This window comes from Erythranthe guttata, chromosome 7 (genome assembly GCF_056151865.1).
Source record: "Erythranthe guttata isolate IM_541 chromosome 7, IM_541, whole genome shotgun sequence".
In the NCBI taxonomy this organism is placed as follows: Eukaryota; Viridiplantae; Streptophyta; class Magnoliopsida; order Lamiales; family Phrymaceae; genus Erythranthe; species Erythranthe guttata.
This window is the reverse complement of record NC_142539.1, coordinates 9,181,764-9,200,103: the sequence shown is the minus strand read 5'-3', so window position 1 is coordinate 9,200,103 and position 18,340 is coordinate 9,181,764. Positions and strand designations below refer to the sequence as shown.

The window sequence follows — 18,340 nt, the reverse complement described above, 5'->3', positions numbered from 1 at the left end:
TGAATAATTATCCCTTGGATTTCGGTCGAAATGTTTTATAAGATCTTTCTTCTTCTTCGAAAAAAAAAAAAAAAAAAAAATATAGATAAAAAGAGAAATAGATATATATGTGCATCTTTATATATATATCTAAATTCCTCGATTCGAAAAAAAAAAAAAAAAAAAGAAAAAAAAAAAAAAAAAAAAAAAAAAAAAGAAAAAGAAGAAGAAGAATAGATTAGAAGGGAGGAATAAGGACTAGTGGATGAATTGTGTTGAAAACTCGAGTCATTGCCTCAAGGCAAAAGTGTTGACGTGTGAATTTTGGAGAATCGAGTTTATTAAAGTCCCTAAAGGTGAATTCATTGTTTCAAACGCCTATCTTTCAAATTTTGGCGTAATCACCTCATTTCAAGAAAAATTAGCCACACATACCCATATTACCTACCTCGGACCAAAGAGCCTAACAATTGAAAGCCACAAAGTCCCAATGATCCCAATAGCTTATTGTTCAATATTACTTGAGTAAAATAATTTGGTGAGTATTTGGAGTCAAATATATGCATGTAAGTATAAATTCTTTCTTTCTTTAACTTGCAAATATTGGATACTTGAAGCAATTGTATGATTTGTGGTTTTTGGTAATAATGAGTGACTAAGTGCCGTTGAATGTTAAGCTTGCGAATACCTATGAATTGTCATCATAATTGCAAGTTCTGAAAACGCGAAGTTGACCCATCGATCTATGTAATGAGATGTATGGTTTTGTTTTGTGCTATTTTATTTGATTTTACTTGAGGACAAGCAAAAGTTCAAGTTTGGGGGTGTGTTAAGTGTATATTTATACACTTAATTGTACCTTTTAATTGGAGCTTTTGGTGTGTTTTAATGATAATTGGTGCTTAAAATGGCTATTATTTGTATTTTAGGTGCAAATTGGAGAATTGACAACTTTTGGGGTGAAAACTGCAATTTCGGAGAAAAAGTGGGCCAAAAGTGAAAAAAACAGAATTCTGGAGAATTAAAAGACCGCACGGCCGTGCGGATTTTAGTTCTCAATCTCACACGGCCGTCCGGATGGACGTGAAGGCGCAGTGAAGGAATTTTAATTACACAAGGAAACCCGCCCTATTATATTTTTGCACCCTATTTAAAGGCCAAGAGCACACAATTAGAGGGATATTTTATTTTTCATCTTTAATCTTTAGGGTTTTTATTTTTAATCTTTCTACACGCAATCAAGGAGCACAAGAACGAAGACGAAGACTTGACGAATCTTCATCATAGTTCTCCTCTTTTATTGTTATTTATAGTTTTATGATTTTTCGTATTTTTATTATGTTTTTCGTAACGAACATGCGTAGCTAAGTTTTTAATCTAGGATTTTGTTGGAACCCTATGTAGGGATTGTGAACCCTTTTTCTTGAGATTATGCAAGTATGATTTTATGATTATTTCCTCTACTTGATATGATTGTTAGTGCATGAACTTGATCAATTTATGTGCTTTATCTGTGATTATTGGGATTGACTCGACAGAGCTATTTTGATAATTAGACGGTGAGTAGAAGAGCCTTCGAGTAGTTTTCACCGGATGAGTGTGTCAATTGCATGTGGTGTCGTAGACATACAGATATCACCTTAGGTAGCCATTTACGAGACTTGTTAGTTAATGCTTTATTCATAATTGGTTTGCATAGACATATAGTGAATCGTTTATGAATAATAGACTCATAATACACGCGACAGCGGGTTATGAGTAAATTAGTGTCTCGGGTTAATAATCATGAATCATGTATTTCATAATTGAGGGGTTTTGGGTGAGCAATTCTTGCATAGGGTGAAGATAAAATCCTAGGTCCGTTTTTATTGATATTTTCCCGTGTTTATTTGCTTTCATAATTAGTTTAATTGTTTTATTGATTTATTTAACAACTTTGCGTAGGCTGAATAAAAATCATAATTGTTAGAATTTGGTACTTAGGATTAGATAATTTGAGTATTCCCTGTGGGATCGACATCCGACTCTCACGAGTCTACTTTACTACTTGTTTGCGATACGTACACTTGCGTGTTGGTATTTAGCACCCAACAATTATTAAATACACAGTTGTTAAGTTACTCTCTAATTTGGATTATCTACTCCACCTACTATCTAAATCAGAAATCAGGTAAACTATAAAAAACATGAGCTAAGATTTAATTTTAAAATAAAACCCTCAATTATTCACAACTATCAAAGGGGCATGCTAAATCCCACACTAAATTTTACTAAGTCCCACATATTAATTAAAAAAAAAAAAATCTCTCTCTACTTGTATTCTCTCTAACTTTTTTTCTATGATTATTTTTTCCAATTCACTCAAAATTCATTAATCTTTCACGTGAATAATCATAAAAAGTGAGTTTAGGTTTATTTAATATTTTTCAATTTTATTATGCCTTTTTTAATATTTAAGTTCTGATCAATTCGAATTTTTTTCTCAAATTCCAACTTTATTTTAGTTTGAACACATGAAGATTTTTCTTAAATTCGAACTTGGAATGATATGGATGTTTTTAGTGTGTGATTTTGTGAAAAAAGTTAGGGAAAAAGAAGAAGGGTGAGGAAGGAGAAGATGATATTTTAGAGACATAAATTTTTTCAATTGTGTGTATGATTTGATAAAACTGGTGTGGAATTTAGCATATCAGATTATCAAAAGACCCCTCAACCAACGATTGACCGAATTTCTTAACAAAATATGTACAATGTCTATAATGTTCTTAAGATAAATAAAATTAGAAAAATATAAATTACCAAAATCCCCCTGATATATGGTTGAATTACCAAAAAATCATTCAAGTAACCATAATTAATAAGACCCCCAATAAGGTTTGTTTGAATCTAACAATGGCCCATTACATGATTTTTTTCGTGAACTTCATCCTCATATGTTTTTGCTCTAACAAAATTTTCAATGACATTTATATACAACTTTTCAGTGACACTTCGATGACTTCAGATGACTTATTGGTGATATTTATACTATCAAAATTACTATATTTTTTATATTAAACATGAACTAAAATATATAATTATTGAGTTTTGTTGATTCCAATCCAAAAATTCTCATTATGGACATAGTTTTTCTCATTTCAATTTTAAAAATTCGATTTTTCTGAATTTGTTTCGAGCCAAATTAAAATTATTTGTTCTCTTCTAAAAAAGAATTGATATTATTCAGAAATTGCTAATTCCGCCTATAAATTTAACCTACTAATTTGACAAAAGCTACTGCGGGAACCCATAAAAAAAATTATTAGAGGAAAATGTAGTGAATCAAAGTAATTTATACCACATCTGTATGTGTAATACAGTTAAACATACTTAAATGTTCATAAAGAATACTTTTTCAAATGATAAATATTACAATAAGACAATAGTACAACAGTCATATTTTATTAAGAAAAGACATTACAACTACCAACAGAAGAAATGTATTTTTATTTCAACTACCCCTAAGGATAAATTTGGTATTTTTTGAGTAATATTCCATAGAATAAAAAAGATTCTGTCAAAATTCACACCTTAAGGATGACAATGTAAGACGACAATATGCTTCATGCAAAATAGTTACTGAAAAAGAGAAAAAAAAAAAAAAGAAAATTGAAAATGGAAATAGAAAACTCATTCGTGCTTCTTTCCTTGGCTGGATCCTGAATTTAAAAAAAAAAAGAAAGAAAAGAAAAAAAAGAGAGCAAATTAACACACATGAATATAAAAATTATTTACTAATTTCCAGAAAATTGAAATAGCATTTGTGATAAGTCACAAAAGCTGGGAAGTAGTAGTAATAATAATAATAATAATAATAATAATAATAATAATAATAATAATAATAATAATAATAATAATAATAATAATAATAATAATAATAATAATAATAATAATAATAATAATAATAATAATAATAATAATAATAATAATAATAATAATAATAATAATAATAATAATAATAATAATAATAATAATAATAATAATAATAATAATAATAATAATAATAATAATAATAATAATAATAATAATAATAATAATAATAATAATAATAATAATAATAATAATAATAATAATAATAATAATAATAATAATAATAATAATAATAATAATAATAATAATAATAATAATAATAATAATAATAATAATAATAATAATAATAATAATAATAATAATAATAATAATAATAATAATAATAATAATAATAATAATAATAATAATAATAATAATAATAATAATAATAATAATAATAATAATAATAATAATAATAATAATAATAATAATAAATAATAATAATAATAATAATAATAATAATAATAATAATAATAATAATAATAATAATAATAATAATAATAATAATAATAATAATAATAATAATAATAATAATAATAATAATAATAATAATAATAATACCTGTATGATCATTTTTTTTTTGATTTCCCAGTATGACAACTGGGATATGGGATAGTAGTGCATGCGTCTTGTTTAACCGCTCTTCCAACTTTGGACATCCACTAATCCACAAGTACTTGAGGTTCTTCAGAAAATGATAGGAAATCTCATAGTTGAAATCAAATTCCGTATTGCAATTTTTAATTATTAACTTCCTCAGGTAGCCGAGCTTGTTAATCCCGTCGATGGTAGTCGCTTCAGGACAATCCTCAACGACCAACTCCTCGATTCCATAAACAAACGAGGCCGTAACATGAATGAACATCAAATTCGGACAGTCCGAAATATGTACCTTACGAAGGTTGTGAATACAAGGCAAAGATATGTCTCTGAGCTGACGACAATGTAGAATACCCAAATGTTTAAGGAGAGCGCCTTCTCCCGAAAAACGTGGAGCATGATCGAATTCACCATCGATGTTGAATAGAATAAGTGTTTTGAATGATTTAGACTCCATGATCAATTCCCCCAAAGACATCCCCAAATTCATATCTCTTATAAGAAGTGATGATGAAATTTCCCAAAGAAAACTACTACTGCTGTTCATGATAGACAAGGAACGGAGGATCTGACTAGAGCTGTTGCAAACTATCAACTTTGGTTGTTGTAGAATGGATGGCAAACTTGCAAGTTTAGGACAACCTTCAACTGTCAGAGTTTTGAGCGCACAAAGCACATAGCTGTCGAAATACAGTGGACTGGCCCATTCCGATAACATGGGCATATCATAAAGCCCGAGTTCCCTAAGTGATAGAAATACGTCATGGTGATTATCACCGTAGAATTCTGGACCAATGCGCTTAATGTTGTTCATCCCTTTCAGCTGTAGCTCCCTGAGGGATTCAATTTGGCCCAGTGATGGGAGTTCCTCGCATGCGCAATCCGAAATGAAAATCTTAGTTACATATTCCATGGTTGAGATCCAACGAGGAAATCTCAAACCCATATACCCTTTTATATCAAGAATTTTGAGTCTTGTTTTATTAGGCTGTAAGAGTTCCAATATTTCGGAACAATTATTATGTTCAGCCTCTTTTTGACTACTATTGCTCCACGACAATCCCAAGTGGTTGAGAGATTTATTAGACATCATTGCATCTCTGGCTTGATCGGTCTCCCTCACATTCTCGAGATTTCTGATCTCCAATCTGCCTTTGAGATTGCGTAAACTCCCAAGATCTCGTAAGCGAGCACAATCACGATCCGTGTCACCCAAAACAAACAGTGGCATTGAAGTAAGTTTGTTAAGGGACTTGATTCCGGATGGCAATTCAGACAGAGACTCACATTGATACAAGTCTAAATTTATCATATTTGTCAGCTTACAGATTCCCTCAGGTAAAGCTTTAAGATGATAACACCACGACAGATCCAGAGTTTCAAGCTCCGAAAGATGAGTGACGGAATCTGGTAGCCTTTCAATGAGTGTGTAAGAGAGATTGAGGTACCTCAGTTCTTTCAACACGCGTATATCTTCCGACAAAGTATGAATGCCGCTGCAACTCAAATCAAGTGACCGTAATTCCGTGAATTCAGCAAGCGAATGAGTCAGATTGCGACCTAGATATATGGTAGGTGATAATATCAATGTCTGCATATCTTTTGGCTTGATGTGTTCCCCTTCAAGGGAAAGTGCACCGGCATCGTCACATATAGAGCCAATCACACCTACAATATTCAATTTGTAGACAATTCTAGCAACATCCTCCAATACATCCTTGACCAGGACAGGCATTCGAAACTCTACAACCTCACCAATGTCGTCGTAAGTCATATCCGTGAAGAATGACGTCGTGAACAACTTATTAACGCCATACGGGTCTGCATAATCATATCGAAGAGCAGCGCACATCCTATCGATCTTCTGTTTGTTGAATGCATAACCTTTAGGAAATAGGGAGCAGTAGGCTATGCAGTACCTTAAGTATGGAGGAAGGACCCAAACGCACAGCAAAATAATAGCTGATGCATCCGGAGCGGGAAGCGACATACTTTCCGAGAAATCCACAGCAGAAAGTAGTTTGCGATCATAACTCGTTAAGTTTCCGAGAAGTGTTATAGAAAGAGGATTGCCCCCGCACAATGCTGCGACATTTTTAGTCAGGAGAGGAGTTGGTACATCTTTGTCTAAATGATGCATAAATTTTCTATACAGAGACATTGCATCATTTTCAGACAGTTGTCCCAACTCAAATGGATTTTGGCCAACAAGATTTGCAACTTCACTGCGACAAGTTGTGATCAAGACCACAGATCCCAAATCCACAAAGTCAAACCAGTGTTTGACCATGTGGGACCAGGACTCGTTGGACATAGATTCGACTCCATCAAACACAATCAAACATCTCTCGGACTGTAAAGTTTCCCTTACGATTCCGTCCAATACATGCAGTTCATGTATCGAGCACGAGATATCCAAAGCAGATTTTATTATTCCATGCGCAGCCTGATGCAGCCTCAGTTCCTGTCCGTCCACCTTAACCCAAGCTCGCACTTTGAAATGATTCTTTACCCATCCGTTTTCGTAAGCCCTCCGGGCAAGTGATGTCTTCCCGCTTCGACAGCCACCAACAATCGGAATTACCGACAACTCCTTTTTTGCATAGCCAATTACTTGGGATAAAAGCAATTCGTCGTAGTCTGTGTGGACGGTATGCTCATAGCGCAAACTTTTCATGAACATGAAGTCTTCTGCTCTTCGATGTTTCTCGTCAAAAATCTTCAGCAGCAAATCATCGTAATCTGTGGCAGATTCCTTCCGACGCATGACTTCGAAAATGTTCTCGAGCGTATCGATTAATAATTTTTGTGAAGCCTCCATATCTTAGATTGGTTTTTGCGTATATCTTTATTTTTTTTGTGTATGATGAAAGAGAGAGATATGATGAAAATGGCTCTAACTTTGTCTTTCTCGATCAATCACCCCAAAATAAGTTCGCCCAATATGAGTCAACTCTCCGAGTCTTATTTTATTATTTTACGATCTCTACTATAACTAATATGAAATACACCGTGTATAATCAGAAATAATAAATACACAATCAACCCATTTTAAAAATTGTTCTCATTCACAGAGATCACCAAATTCAACTACTAAAACAAAAAGAGAGTTTATTATTTGCACCAAATACAACTACTAAACAAAAAGAGAGTTTCCCTCTCTTTACTTCTCTCTCCTCCCTTTTTTTCTTCTTCTTCTTCTTCTCTCTCTTTGGACATTTGGCATCTGCTCTGCTCTCGGAGTTCTTCAGCCATGGATGTACTACTCTTTCCAAGCCACCTCGGTCAGTTTTTTTCTCACACTTCTTTATTATTTTGTAACATACCTTTTATGCTTTTCATTTTGATTCTATTCCACATCCTTGAAAAACCCAAGTTTATTCCTATCATTAAATAAATTTATACTTGAAAACATATCTAATTTTTATATAAGACCTCTCACCGTACCTGTTCTAGACGTCTACACAAATCGAAAGGAGGACGCAATTATGGGTGCAAATTGGAATGGAATTTCCGATTTCCGCCGATTCTAATTACAGATTTTCCAATTTTGGAACCATATTTTTAAATCTTAATTCAGAAATTTGGAATTCCATTTTTTCCGAAATTGTTTGAATCGGAATTGGAATATATATGAGATTCCGATTTCCGATCGTTCCGGAAAAAATCAGAATTTCATCGAAAAGGCTAATCCCGATCCGATTTACACCGCTAGACACGATGAATGAATACATCCGTTTGAGTATAACTTTTTTCACTAATTCGAATTATTGTAAATTTATTATTGTAGTGTGAATAAGCACTGTATATGACAAATATTTAAACACCAAAAGAATAGAAGAAACTTGAACACATCGAACTGCAAATTCAAACAGCAAACAAAACGTACATATTGAAAACTTGAAACGTAGATTGAAAGAATTTAGTGCCCCGAATTCGTTAAAATAATATAAATCGATTTAAAATCGGAGATTTTTTTCAAATAAACAAAAACTCCTGTTGAGAAAGATTGTGGAGCGGAACATAAATGACACAAGTTTTTAAATTATTATCCACAAGTATATAACTTGTGGATGGAGCCTTCATCGGCGGAAAACAATATTCAAAAGAATACAAATGAGAAGCCACAATCTTTTCTTCTACGAAGAAATCCCAAGTTGATTTCTTCGTAGACTAATTTCTAGTAACTAGTACAGAAGCACTCTAAGAATACAAAACATTATTCAAGAGAATACAAATGAGAAGTCGCCATCTTCTCTTCTAAGAAGAAATCGTAAGATGATTTCTTCGTACACTAGTTCCTATATCTAGTACAAATGCACTCTAGGAATACAAAACCGTATTCAATGAGATTGAATACAGAAGAGACTCAATTCTGTAGTGAGAAATCCATAAAGAAAGCAGGGTGCTGGCGAAGGTGTTGCCAACACCCGCAACTCTGTGCTGTCAACTCTCTGCAGAAAATGTTTGAAATGAATTGAGTTCTTCTCCTATTTATAAATTTTGGTAGCTCTTTGCCCCGCACGAAATTAGCATAGGAGAGACAATGAGTTAGTGGAATAATGAGTTAGTGAATGAGTTAAATATGTGCTTAAATAACTACACACTAAGTTATAAATAACTGCCCACTAACTTAAAATAATAAATCCAAGTTTAAAATAATAAATCTTTTAATAATAATAATTTTAAAAATATTAAAAATTGAGTTAAGAAAATCAAAACAATTAAATTATATTTGAATCAAAGTCAAATATCAACATAAATTATGATCAAATCAGTAATAAGTAATAACACAGAATTTTAGTGGTTTGGTCAGATGAATATGCCTACGTCCACTGTGGAACAAAATTAACTTTATTAATCAAATAAATCAATTACAAAGAGTTCCCAAAAAATTCTTTCAAAACCTAACAAGGGTCAAGGAACAAGCTAATCTCTCCTAGCTTTAATGGTATTTTACACATCTTCTATTTTTATTTCTTTCCGGTGAATTGTATTTTCACTCTCTCTCTCTCTCTCTCTCTCTCTCTCTCTCTCTCTCTCTCTCTCTCTCTCTCTCTCTCTCTCTCTCTCTCTCTCTCTCTCTCTCTCTCTCTCTCTCTCTCTCTCTCTCTCTCTCTCTCTCTCTCTCTCTCTCTCTCTCTCCCTCTCTCCCTCTCCCCCTCCCTCTCCCCCCCCCCTCCCCCCCCCCTCCCCCTCCCCCTCCCTCTCTCGCTCCCTCTCTCTCTCTCTCTCTCTCTCTCTCTCTCTCTCTCTCTCTCTCTCTCTCTCTCTCTCTCTCTCTCTCTCTCTCTCTCTCTCTCTCTCTCTCTCTCTCTCTCTCTCTCTCTCTCTCTCTCTCTCTCTCTCTCTCTCTCTCTCTCTCTCTCTCTCTCTCTCTCTCCTCAACTTTGATTACATATATACCAATCCATATATTTATATATATATATATATATATATATATATATATATATATATATATATATATATAAGGTAAGTAGCACTTAAGTCCCGTAGTTACAAGCTTTTGGTTTAAGACATAATCCACTTGTGGTTTAGGAGTAGTTTCCGTTAGTTTTTCCGTCAAACTTAACCGTTTGTATCAAACTTTAAGGGGGTCATCTGCAAAAGTAAAATGGAAAATGTAAGCACAAAGGCAAGAATAGGTCATCCGCAAAAAGAATACTTTGAAGTTTGACACGTGCAGTTAAGTTTAACGTAAAAACTAAAGGAAACTACCACTAAACCACAAGAGGGAATTATGTGCATGTATTACAAGTACAAGAAGGTCATCTTGTAAGAGTTTGTAATCACAAAAGTTAAGTGCTATTATAAAGTAACTAGTGGAAGTTGGATTCTCCTACTAGAAGCTTCCACATGCGCAATTCATCATGCCTGTGATGTCTGATCCAATGGCCGTTAAACATCATCTGTGATCACAAGGTTCTACAAATCACAATCTTGACCATATAATGCTCTCTGGTCCTTCCCCCAAGCCCTTAAGGACTCAATTATCATGCTCCTCCTTACCAAAGCTCATACGTGGGGTAAATAATCTTAGGACAGTGGCGAATCCATGATTATATTCAAGGGTGTTTGAAATTGAATATCTTTTGCTAAAATTCCACACGCCAGTGTATGTATTGTAGCAAGTAGTAAAGTGGACTCAAATTAGTCGGATGTCGAACCCACAAAGAATATTTACTAAATTATCACAACTTACGGTCATACCAAGCACAAGTAAATTGGGAGCTACTCTAGCATTTTTTAAATAAGGATGGGTCCAGCCCATTTTCACTTATTAGTGATAGATAGACCCATCCCTTCCCTTATTTCTATATTTAACCTACCTCTATTCACTATCCATTACACACCATTTTAGTGCATTTTTCTTTTCTTTTTATTTTCTTTTTATTTTTTTCGTTTATTTATTTAAAAAGGATTAAAAAAAATTAGTTTTTTTCGTCAGAATTAACTAAAAAAATTCTAAAATCAACTACAATATTTCTGAAATCAACTATAATATTCCGAAATCAACTATAATTTTTATTTATTTATTTAAATTTTCAGTTTTTTCGATTTGTTTTTTTCATAATTAACTACAAAATTACTGAAAACAACTATTTTTTTTATCCGTTTACCCCATAATCAACTATATGAAAATTGTAAAACAACTAAACAAAATAGTTGTTTACAAAAATATTTGTTTACAGTTACAAGTTTATCAAAAATATAATCAACTATAAATTAACGAAATCAACTAAAAATTATCGAAAACTACTAAATGTATCGAAAACAACTACAAAAACAACCAAATTCAAGCGAAATCTATCATAAAATTCAACACAACTATGCAAAAAAAATCCAATCTTTTCTTGTTGTTCCATTTCGTCTTGTTGTGGGCTATGTCAGCATTGGCAATGCCTTGCATACGAACGCAAAATTACATCAAATAAATGCCAATAATCATTTTTTTTACCGAAAAAAGAGAAATGAAAAGAAAACTCCAGATCACCGACAAACATAAACTTAAATCACATTAAGAATCGAGCAACCTGAATTACACTAAATTCAATTTCATAATCACAAAAAATATTACATCTCAAACCTTAATTGAGTTTGCTATTCTAACCTAAAGTCATACTCATAATTCGATTGTATCCAAATATAATAAAAATTGCAAAATCATATGCACATTTCATCAATCTATAAAACTTCAACATATCACCATAATCGATTAGTTTCAAATTCCAAATAAATGGAACAAAATTAAATAGAATAAAAAGATAAGAAACTAATTAAAAGGAAACAGGACATAATAGAGAAAATAGAGAAAAAACATACATGCAGGCGGCAGATCCGATGGGCTTGGAATCGAAAAGATTCAGAATATCGTCGAAAATGGAGGATAGATGCTTCTCGATTTGGATTTGAAGGTTTTGATGGAGGACATGTAGCTCCCGTCTCCGCGGCTCTCCTCCTTTTACTTGGTCGGTGACGTTCTTTAAGTCGACAGAGAGGAGGTCGGCTTCTCGACGTGAGGCAAGGCGGAGGTGGGACGGAGGCGTGGTATGGTGGCAGGGGAGAGAAAAATAGAGAGAGACGGCCGGTGAAGAAGTGTGAGAGGGGAAATAGGGTTTGTTAATGTAATATAATTATTAAGGGTATTTAAACATATCACTTATAATTATACATATAAAATGAGAGTATATCCATCCTAATATATGCTAATGTGTTGGGGGGTTTCACTAGTTATGAGGTTATTGTTTAGGATTTGTCTAGGGTGAGATACCCCGTGTTCTAAACTTATATGAGATATGCTTCAATCATCATTAATTTTCTAAGATTAAATCTGGATCCTAGGAAAATAACATGGCTGGTGTTACAAAAAATCGAAGCATTTTACCAAAGTGTCCTTCGATTATTTTCTTTATTAAACTAATACAAAATAGATTAATATTCAATTGTCTAAGTTACCCCTGACTATATTTTAGTAAATAATTAATTTAAATATATTTTAAAGATTCGAGCCGGGTCAACTCAGTGACCCGGGACCAATTTCATTTGATGAAGTCGGGTCAACTCGGTGACCCAATTTCATTTGATGAATAATAATTGCCCAAAAATGCATGCATGCATTAGTTGGGAATTGAAGTTCAAACCTTTCACTACTTTCAACACTACTAACCATCAGGGCACAATAACTTATATTAACACATCTAAGAATCATTTTATATTGGCAAGACACAATGTAAAAGTGATAATAAATATAAGTATTTAAATAATGTTAAATAAATTATTAACAAATTTAATATAATACAGTTTAAAAAAAAGTATAAAGAACTCCGGCAATATCCCCAAACATCTATTATTAATTATATAAATTAATAAACTCCACTATTGAAAAATATAAAGAATACTCAATTAAATATAAACAAATGCATGCCTTAATACAAGCCGACTTATTAAAACGATAGTGTTACAAATTCGAATAAAAAATAAAATAAGATATTTATTTAGAAGAAAAAAATAGATTATAACTCATTCCAATTAGTTTTCTTACTTTAAAATAAACTATATACTGAAAATACTATATTATGATTTTTCTTTTAATATTAAGTTTAATCAAATAATAAGATTTGATTGATTAAGCTCAAATCCTTTCAACTAGTAAACGTAAATCAAATATTTAAATCAAAGAAGCTTAATAATTTATAAGAACATATTAATTGAAGTAACTATTTATAATTAAAGTCTAATTTCTATTTAATTTTATTTTATCATATAAATTAATAAATTTAATTCTGACATATGTAAGATTCAAATTGTAAGACTTGAATCGATTAAGCTCAAGTTCGTTCAATTTGTAAATATGTTTCAAAGATTTGAATCGACTAAGTTCAACCATTGACAAGAACGTATTAATCGAGTTAACTATTTATAATTAAAAAGTCTAATATCCTTTTAATTCAATTTTAATTAAAAAAAAAAAACTTAATTTATAAAAATTATAAGAATCAAATCATAAATCTTAAGATTTAATCTAACCATAATATTTGAATCTATTAAATCTTACGGTCTTACGGTTTTTACAAATTAAGTTTTATTCTTTTTACGATAAAATTCAATAAAAAAAATACTAAACTTTAACTATACATAGTTACTTCGATTAATACGTTTATGTAAATTGTTGAGTTTAATCGATTCAAATATTCGAATATTGTCTACAAACTGAAATGACTTGAGCTGAATCGTTTCAAATATTTGAATATTGTTTTCGAATTGAACACACGTGAGGTGAATTGATTCAAATCTTACGATTTAAGATTCAATTCAAACTTCAAATTCTTTCGAAATTCATTTTTAAATTACACGAGTTGATATGCATTTCCTTAGATTTTTAAAACTTATTATATATAGATATGTTAATATTGGATATTTTTAATATATAATTATTATTATTATATGAGAATTAGTAATTTATTGAACATTATTTATATAAGTGTTATAATCATTATACACTGTAGCGTTGTGATATATATGCTTATTGTTAGGTAATTTTCAGTAATATGTTGTGTCTCAATGGTAAGTATTCTTGTATGTTTTAAGGTGGTTACAAGTTCGAATCATATCGGATTCATTTTTGGACGAGTGGTTTAATGATTTTTACGAATAAATGTATAATTGACTTTACAAATTCAACAATAAATAGATTTAAAATTTGTAAAAATACATGGGGTACAAAAGACAATTCGCAATAAAATTTATTATTTATGTTTCTAAATATTAAATATTTGTAATAAGGTGGTTTAAATAATACACAAATCATTAAAAATCCAATAGGATTCATTTTTTGACGAGTGGTTTAATGATTTTTACGAATAAATGTATAATTGACTTTACAAATTCAGCAATAATAAGATATAAAATTTATAAAAATACAAGGGGTACAAAAGACAATTCTCATAAAATTTATTATTTATATTTTAAATATTAAATATTTGTAATAATGTGTTTTAGACAATACACAAATCATTCAAAAACCAATTATATTATCGGGACACGTGGTGCGATTGGAGTGGCATATTTCATACTAATAATTAAGGGTAGTTAAACAAATCACTTAAAATTTTACATATCTCACTCATATGTAAAATGAGAGTATACCCATCCTAATATATGCTAATGTGTTGGGGGTTTTCACTAACTATGAAGTTATTGTTTATATCTTAAAACTAAAATAAACTACATATGCAAACTATCCAGAAAGCAAGTGAAATCATGAAGATTATCAAATAAAAACAAGTATATGATTTTATCTTTCCCCTATGCATTTATGAATCACCCAATTATCCATTAATTATGCTGGGATTGTAGTTTTAATATTCAAAACCAAATTATTGTATTCCTACGCAATTCAATTAAGAACAAAATATGAAATACAAACCCTCGTTATTGCTAGCGTAAGGTGATATATATATATATATATATATATATATATATATATATATATATATATATATATATATATATATATATATCAACCATATCACATGTCAAATAAAATATCTGTAAGGTTAAACTGACTCGAAGGTTCTTCTACTACAGTTATAATTACTAAATTGATCTTCTTGCACGTGAGGATGTATTGAAGATATAAACATCAAATCATTTACCTAATTAACGACTAAACTTTTTACTTGAAATGGTCATTCAAAATAGTCCAATTCTAAATATGCGCAAAAGGAGACAAACTTCATTATGAGCTTGCTAATTCTAGATTATTTGTTTCACATAAATATATGTCAGATAAAACTAAGTCGTTTCTTGTTTTTGCTCTTCAACTTGCAGATGCTTTTATCGAGAGGAATCCAATAGCATGTGAGCAACCTAACCTCGAGAACCATCAGAGTATAGCAGAATGTACTGAAAAATATTACCATTGTTTGGGTAACCGACTATTATACGTTCGTAAACGGATGAATAAAGTATATATGGGGGGGAGACGTGTACCAAAGATATTAGACAGATGGTCAATGGATGCTACAGAATTGAAATATAAAGGGAGTGGTCTCCTTGAGAAACTACAAGCTGGAAAGAGTGACTCGCTAACAGAGGAGTCGGAACATTTCGACAACTCTACTGCCAAAATCCTAAAGCATTGCCCCGTCAAAGATGAATATGAGTACGACAAAGCAATTCCTGTAGTCATACCTACAAAAAAAGATCAGAAATTTAAAACTAGCCCTGTCGGGCATGGAGGAACATCCTTCTCGACAAATAAGGAGGAGGCGCTTGCACGGTTGAAAGCGAATCCTGTGAGTGGTTTTCATGATTCACAGCAAGCAGTTGAATCAGTTTCAAAACAGGAGTCCTTGAGCCCTTCCAATTCACAGGAAACGCATAAAGTTTACAGTACGTCTATTCCAGAAAACGAAAGTTATTCGTTTATGATGGAGAATAACTCTATTAAGTGTGTAGAGTTGGATGATGGTAAAACTATCTCAATTCCCAATCGTCCATCCACATCGGGGAAACTTGAGAATTCCTCAGTGATAAATCTCGTAGAACGTGACTTGTGTCAGCTACCAGAGGAACCAGACTACTCTAATCCTTATTTTTTATTCCTCCAAAAAAACACCCGCTTAACTCAGATTCCCGACTCATTTTTCAACACCATGCCCGATCTGATTTTTCTGGACATGTCGGATACTAAAATCAAGATCCTGCCTAGTTCACTTTTCAAGCTTTCCAAACTTAAGGTTCTTATGTTGAGAAACTGTTTTCGTCTAGCGAAAATTCCATCCGAAATCGGGAATCTCAGCGATATGGAAGTGCTGGATCTGTCGGGCAGTGAACTATATGACCTCCCCGATGAAATTGGTGAACTTACGCTTCTTACGCATTTGCAGCTGTCCTTTTATGGGCCTGATGATGAGAGTGAATTTGTACATTTGCCATCTAAACTGATTTCTCCCACTTTCTTATCCAAGATCAAGAATCTCGAAGCTCTAAATATTTCAGTGCACCCTGAAGATCACCGGTGGACTAACGATGCCGAACCGATAATAAAGAACGTTGCTGAGTTGGAGAATCTGAGTCATCTTCAGTTCTACTTTCCAAAAGTAGAAATGTTTGAGGATTTCATTCAGACAAGCCCTTCTTGGAAGAAGGGCATCTTACGAAAATTCTGCTTCGTTGTTGGCTGTGATGTAAAACGAATAGCATCTCGAGTACCAGATGAGGTAGAACAACTATTCCGCAAAGAAACACAGTCCTTGAGATTTGTGAATGGCAATGCTAATCAGGTACCTCAAATGATTCAAAATGTACTTGCACGTGCCACATCATTCTACCTGGATCATCACATGAAAGTCAAGAGTTTGTCAGAATTCCGGATCTCCAATTTCCGGTTACTAAAGTTCTTCCTATTGAGAGAGTGCCCAAAAATACAAACGATTGTAGACAGCAGCTCAGCTGGAGACGTGTTTCCATGTCTAGAACATTTAAGAATCTATTATTTGTGGGAACTGAAGCACGTATGCGAAGCACCTTCAATCTGGACAAGCTATTTCCCGGCACTTACACATCTAACAGTCAGCACGTGTCATAAGCTAAAGTTCATACTCTGGGAATCCATGGTTCCATGCCTTCCCAACTTAAAGGAACTTGTGGTTGAAGACTGTGAATCTGTGGAGGAAATAGTTAAACAAGAAAAGGAGAGAGCAATTTACACCGATAACGGCGTAATTCGTATTGAATTAAGCAGACTTGTACTTCAATACTTACCTAAGTTGGTTAGTCTTGGAAATGGCTTGTCTTTGTCAGAAGCCAAAATCGATATTACTGGTTGTCCCCGTTTCAACTTGAAGCCCAAGGAACATGCACTGGTAAAGCTTATGAAACGTCTTGGTTGGTTATTGGCTGTACTTGTTTTTTCGATTTTATACCGTTACTTTTTTTTCTGAGCTGCACTACAATTTCAAATGATGTGATCTACAAGTTCAACAGGATCCTAAGAAATATCTGTAAGTGAGGCTGCATTTCGTCTTGTAGAATTACTTAAATATTTCATTAATTGTGTCTATGCACTAATAAGGCTGTAACTGTCTACTGTCTAGTCGAGTCGCAGATATGCACTCTGATGATCGAACCGTTTACAGTGCACACTGATGTTCACCTTGATGAAACTTGAAGAGTTACTATGATTCTATTACTACTCAATTATCAAGAGAAGGCTTTATACATTTACAAGATTTTTATATGTTGTAGCACCCCCTTAAAGTCAGGCGATCAGTCGAACCGGTTTATCGGAATACTATATACTTAGCGGAAGCAAAAGGATCTATGTGCAATTTTAAAACTTTGGATTGGGGCAAAAAAGCAATTATCAAAAATATCTTCTTTTGGGTATTTAGAAGTTTGCGTTTTCGAAAAACTTTCTTAGGTTACTTTAGTCGAATAAAGGCTTCGTTTGGAAACAAGTTTCTAGGGGAGGTTTTTCGCAAGTTTCGAGGGGAGTTTTTTCGTTCGAGTGTTACACTATCCCTATCGGTTTTCGGTTCTAGAAGAAATCAGAGTTTGGAAAGGTTATTTTGGTGAATAATTCGAAAATTACTAGTGGAGGCATGAAAATAGCAAAATTACGATTTTAATTTACAATTATTTTGGTAATTTACTTATTCACGATTTTAATTTAGTATTTATTATGTTTTTATAATTTTAGAGTCTTTTATGGTTAGGATTTGCTTATTTACAAGTTTCCTTATTATAGTTTAGGTAGGAGTCATTTTCCTTGTGAAAAATGAATCTTTTTAGCACTTATAAATATGTTGCCAATTTGGCTTATTTTATAGGACGAATTTTGAATAAAATAATGAGATTATTCTCT

The 18,340-nt window shown here is 32.3% G+C and overlaps 2 protein-coding genes across 3 annotated transcripts; one reads left to right on the top strand and one right to left on the bottom strand.

The window, feature by feature from the left end:
- Positions 1-3,293: 3,293 nt before the first annotated feature.
- On the bottom strand, positions 3,294-7,621 carry LOC148769164 (putative disease resistance RPP13-like protein 1). The gene is made up of 2 exons (XM_088820903.1): positions 4,429-7,621; positions 3,294-3,677 (listed from the first exon to the last, which is right to left on the bottom strand). Exons 1-2 carry the CDS (start codon positions 7,286-7,288, stop codon positions 3,649-3,651), a joined length of 2,889 nt encoding a protein of 962 aa, XP_088677029.1. The 5' UTR covers positions 7,289-7,621; the 3' UTR covers positions 3,294-3,648.
- On the top strand, positions 7,504-17,680 carry LOC105950366 (disease resistance protein At4g27190). Of its 2 annotated transcripts, XR_016032217.1 has the most exons (3): positions 7,536-7,751; positions 15,301-17,477; positions 17,571-17,680. XR_016032217.1 is itself a non-coding variant. In XM_012973713.2 (2 exons), exons 1-2 carry the CDS (start codon positions 7,721-7,723, stop codon positions 17,415-17,417), a joined length of 2,148 nt encoding a protein of 715 aa, XP_012829167.1. In that variant the 5' UTR covers positions 7,504-7,720; the 3' UTR covers positions 17,418-17,680. The 2 variants fall into 2 exon arrangements, 1 of the variants encoding a protein (XP_012829167.1); XM_012973713.2 differs by having other exon boundaries at positions 7,504-7,751; positions 15,301-17,680.
- The last annotated feature ends 660 nt before the right edge of the window (positions 17,681-18,340 follow it).

What these genes read in the sequence shown, in the direction of transcription:
- LOC105950366 (XM_012973713.2), top strand. Translation starts at nt 7,721, where the DNA reads ATGGATGTACTACTCTTTCCAAGCCACCTCG. An exon ending in ACTCTTTCCAAGCCACCTCG is followed by an intron (nt 7,752 to 15,300) that starts GTCAGTTTTTTT and finishes TTCAACTTGCAG; the next exon opens with ATGCTTTTATCGAGAGGAAT.
- LOC148769164 (XM_088820903.1), bottom strand. Translation starts at nt 7,288, where the DNA reads ATGGAGGCTTCACAAAAATTATTAATCGATACGCTCGAGAACATTTTC. An exon ending in AAAAAAAAATGATCATACAG is followed by an intron (nt 3,678 to 4,428) that starts GTATTATTATTA and finishes TTTTAAATTCAG; the next exon opens with GATCCAGCCAAGGAAAGAAG.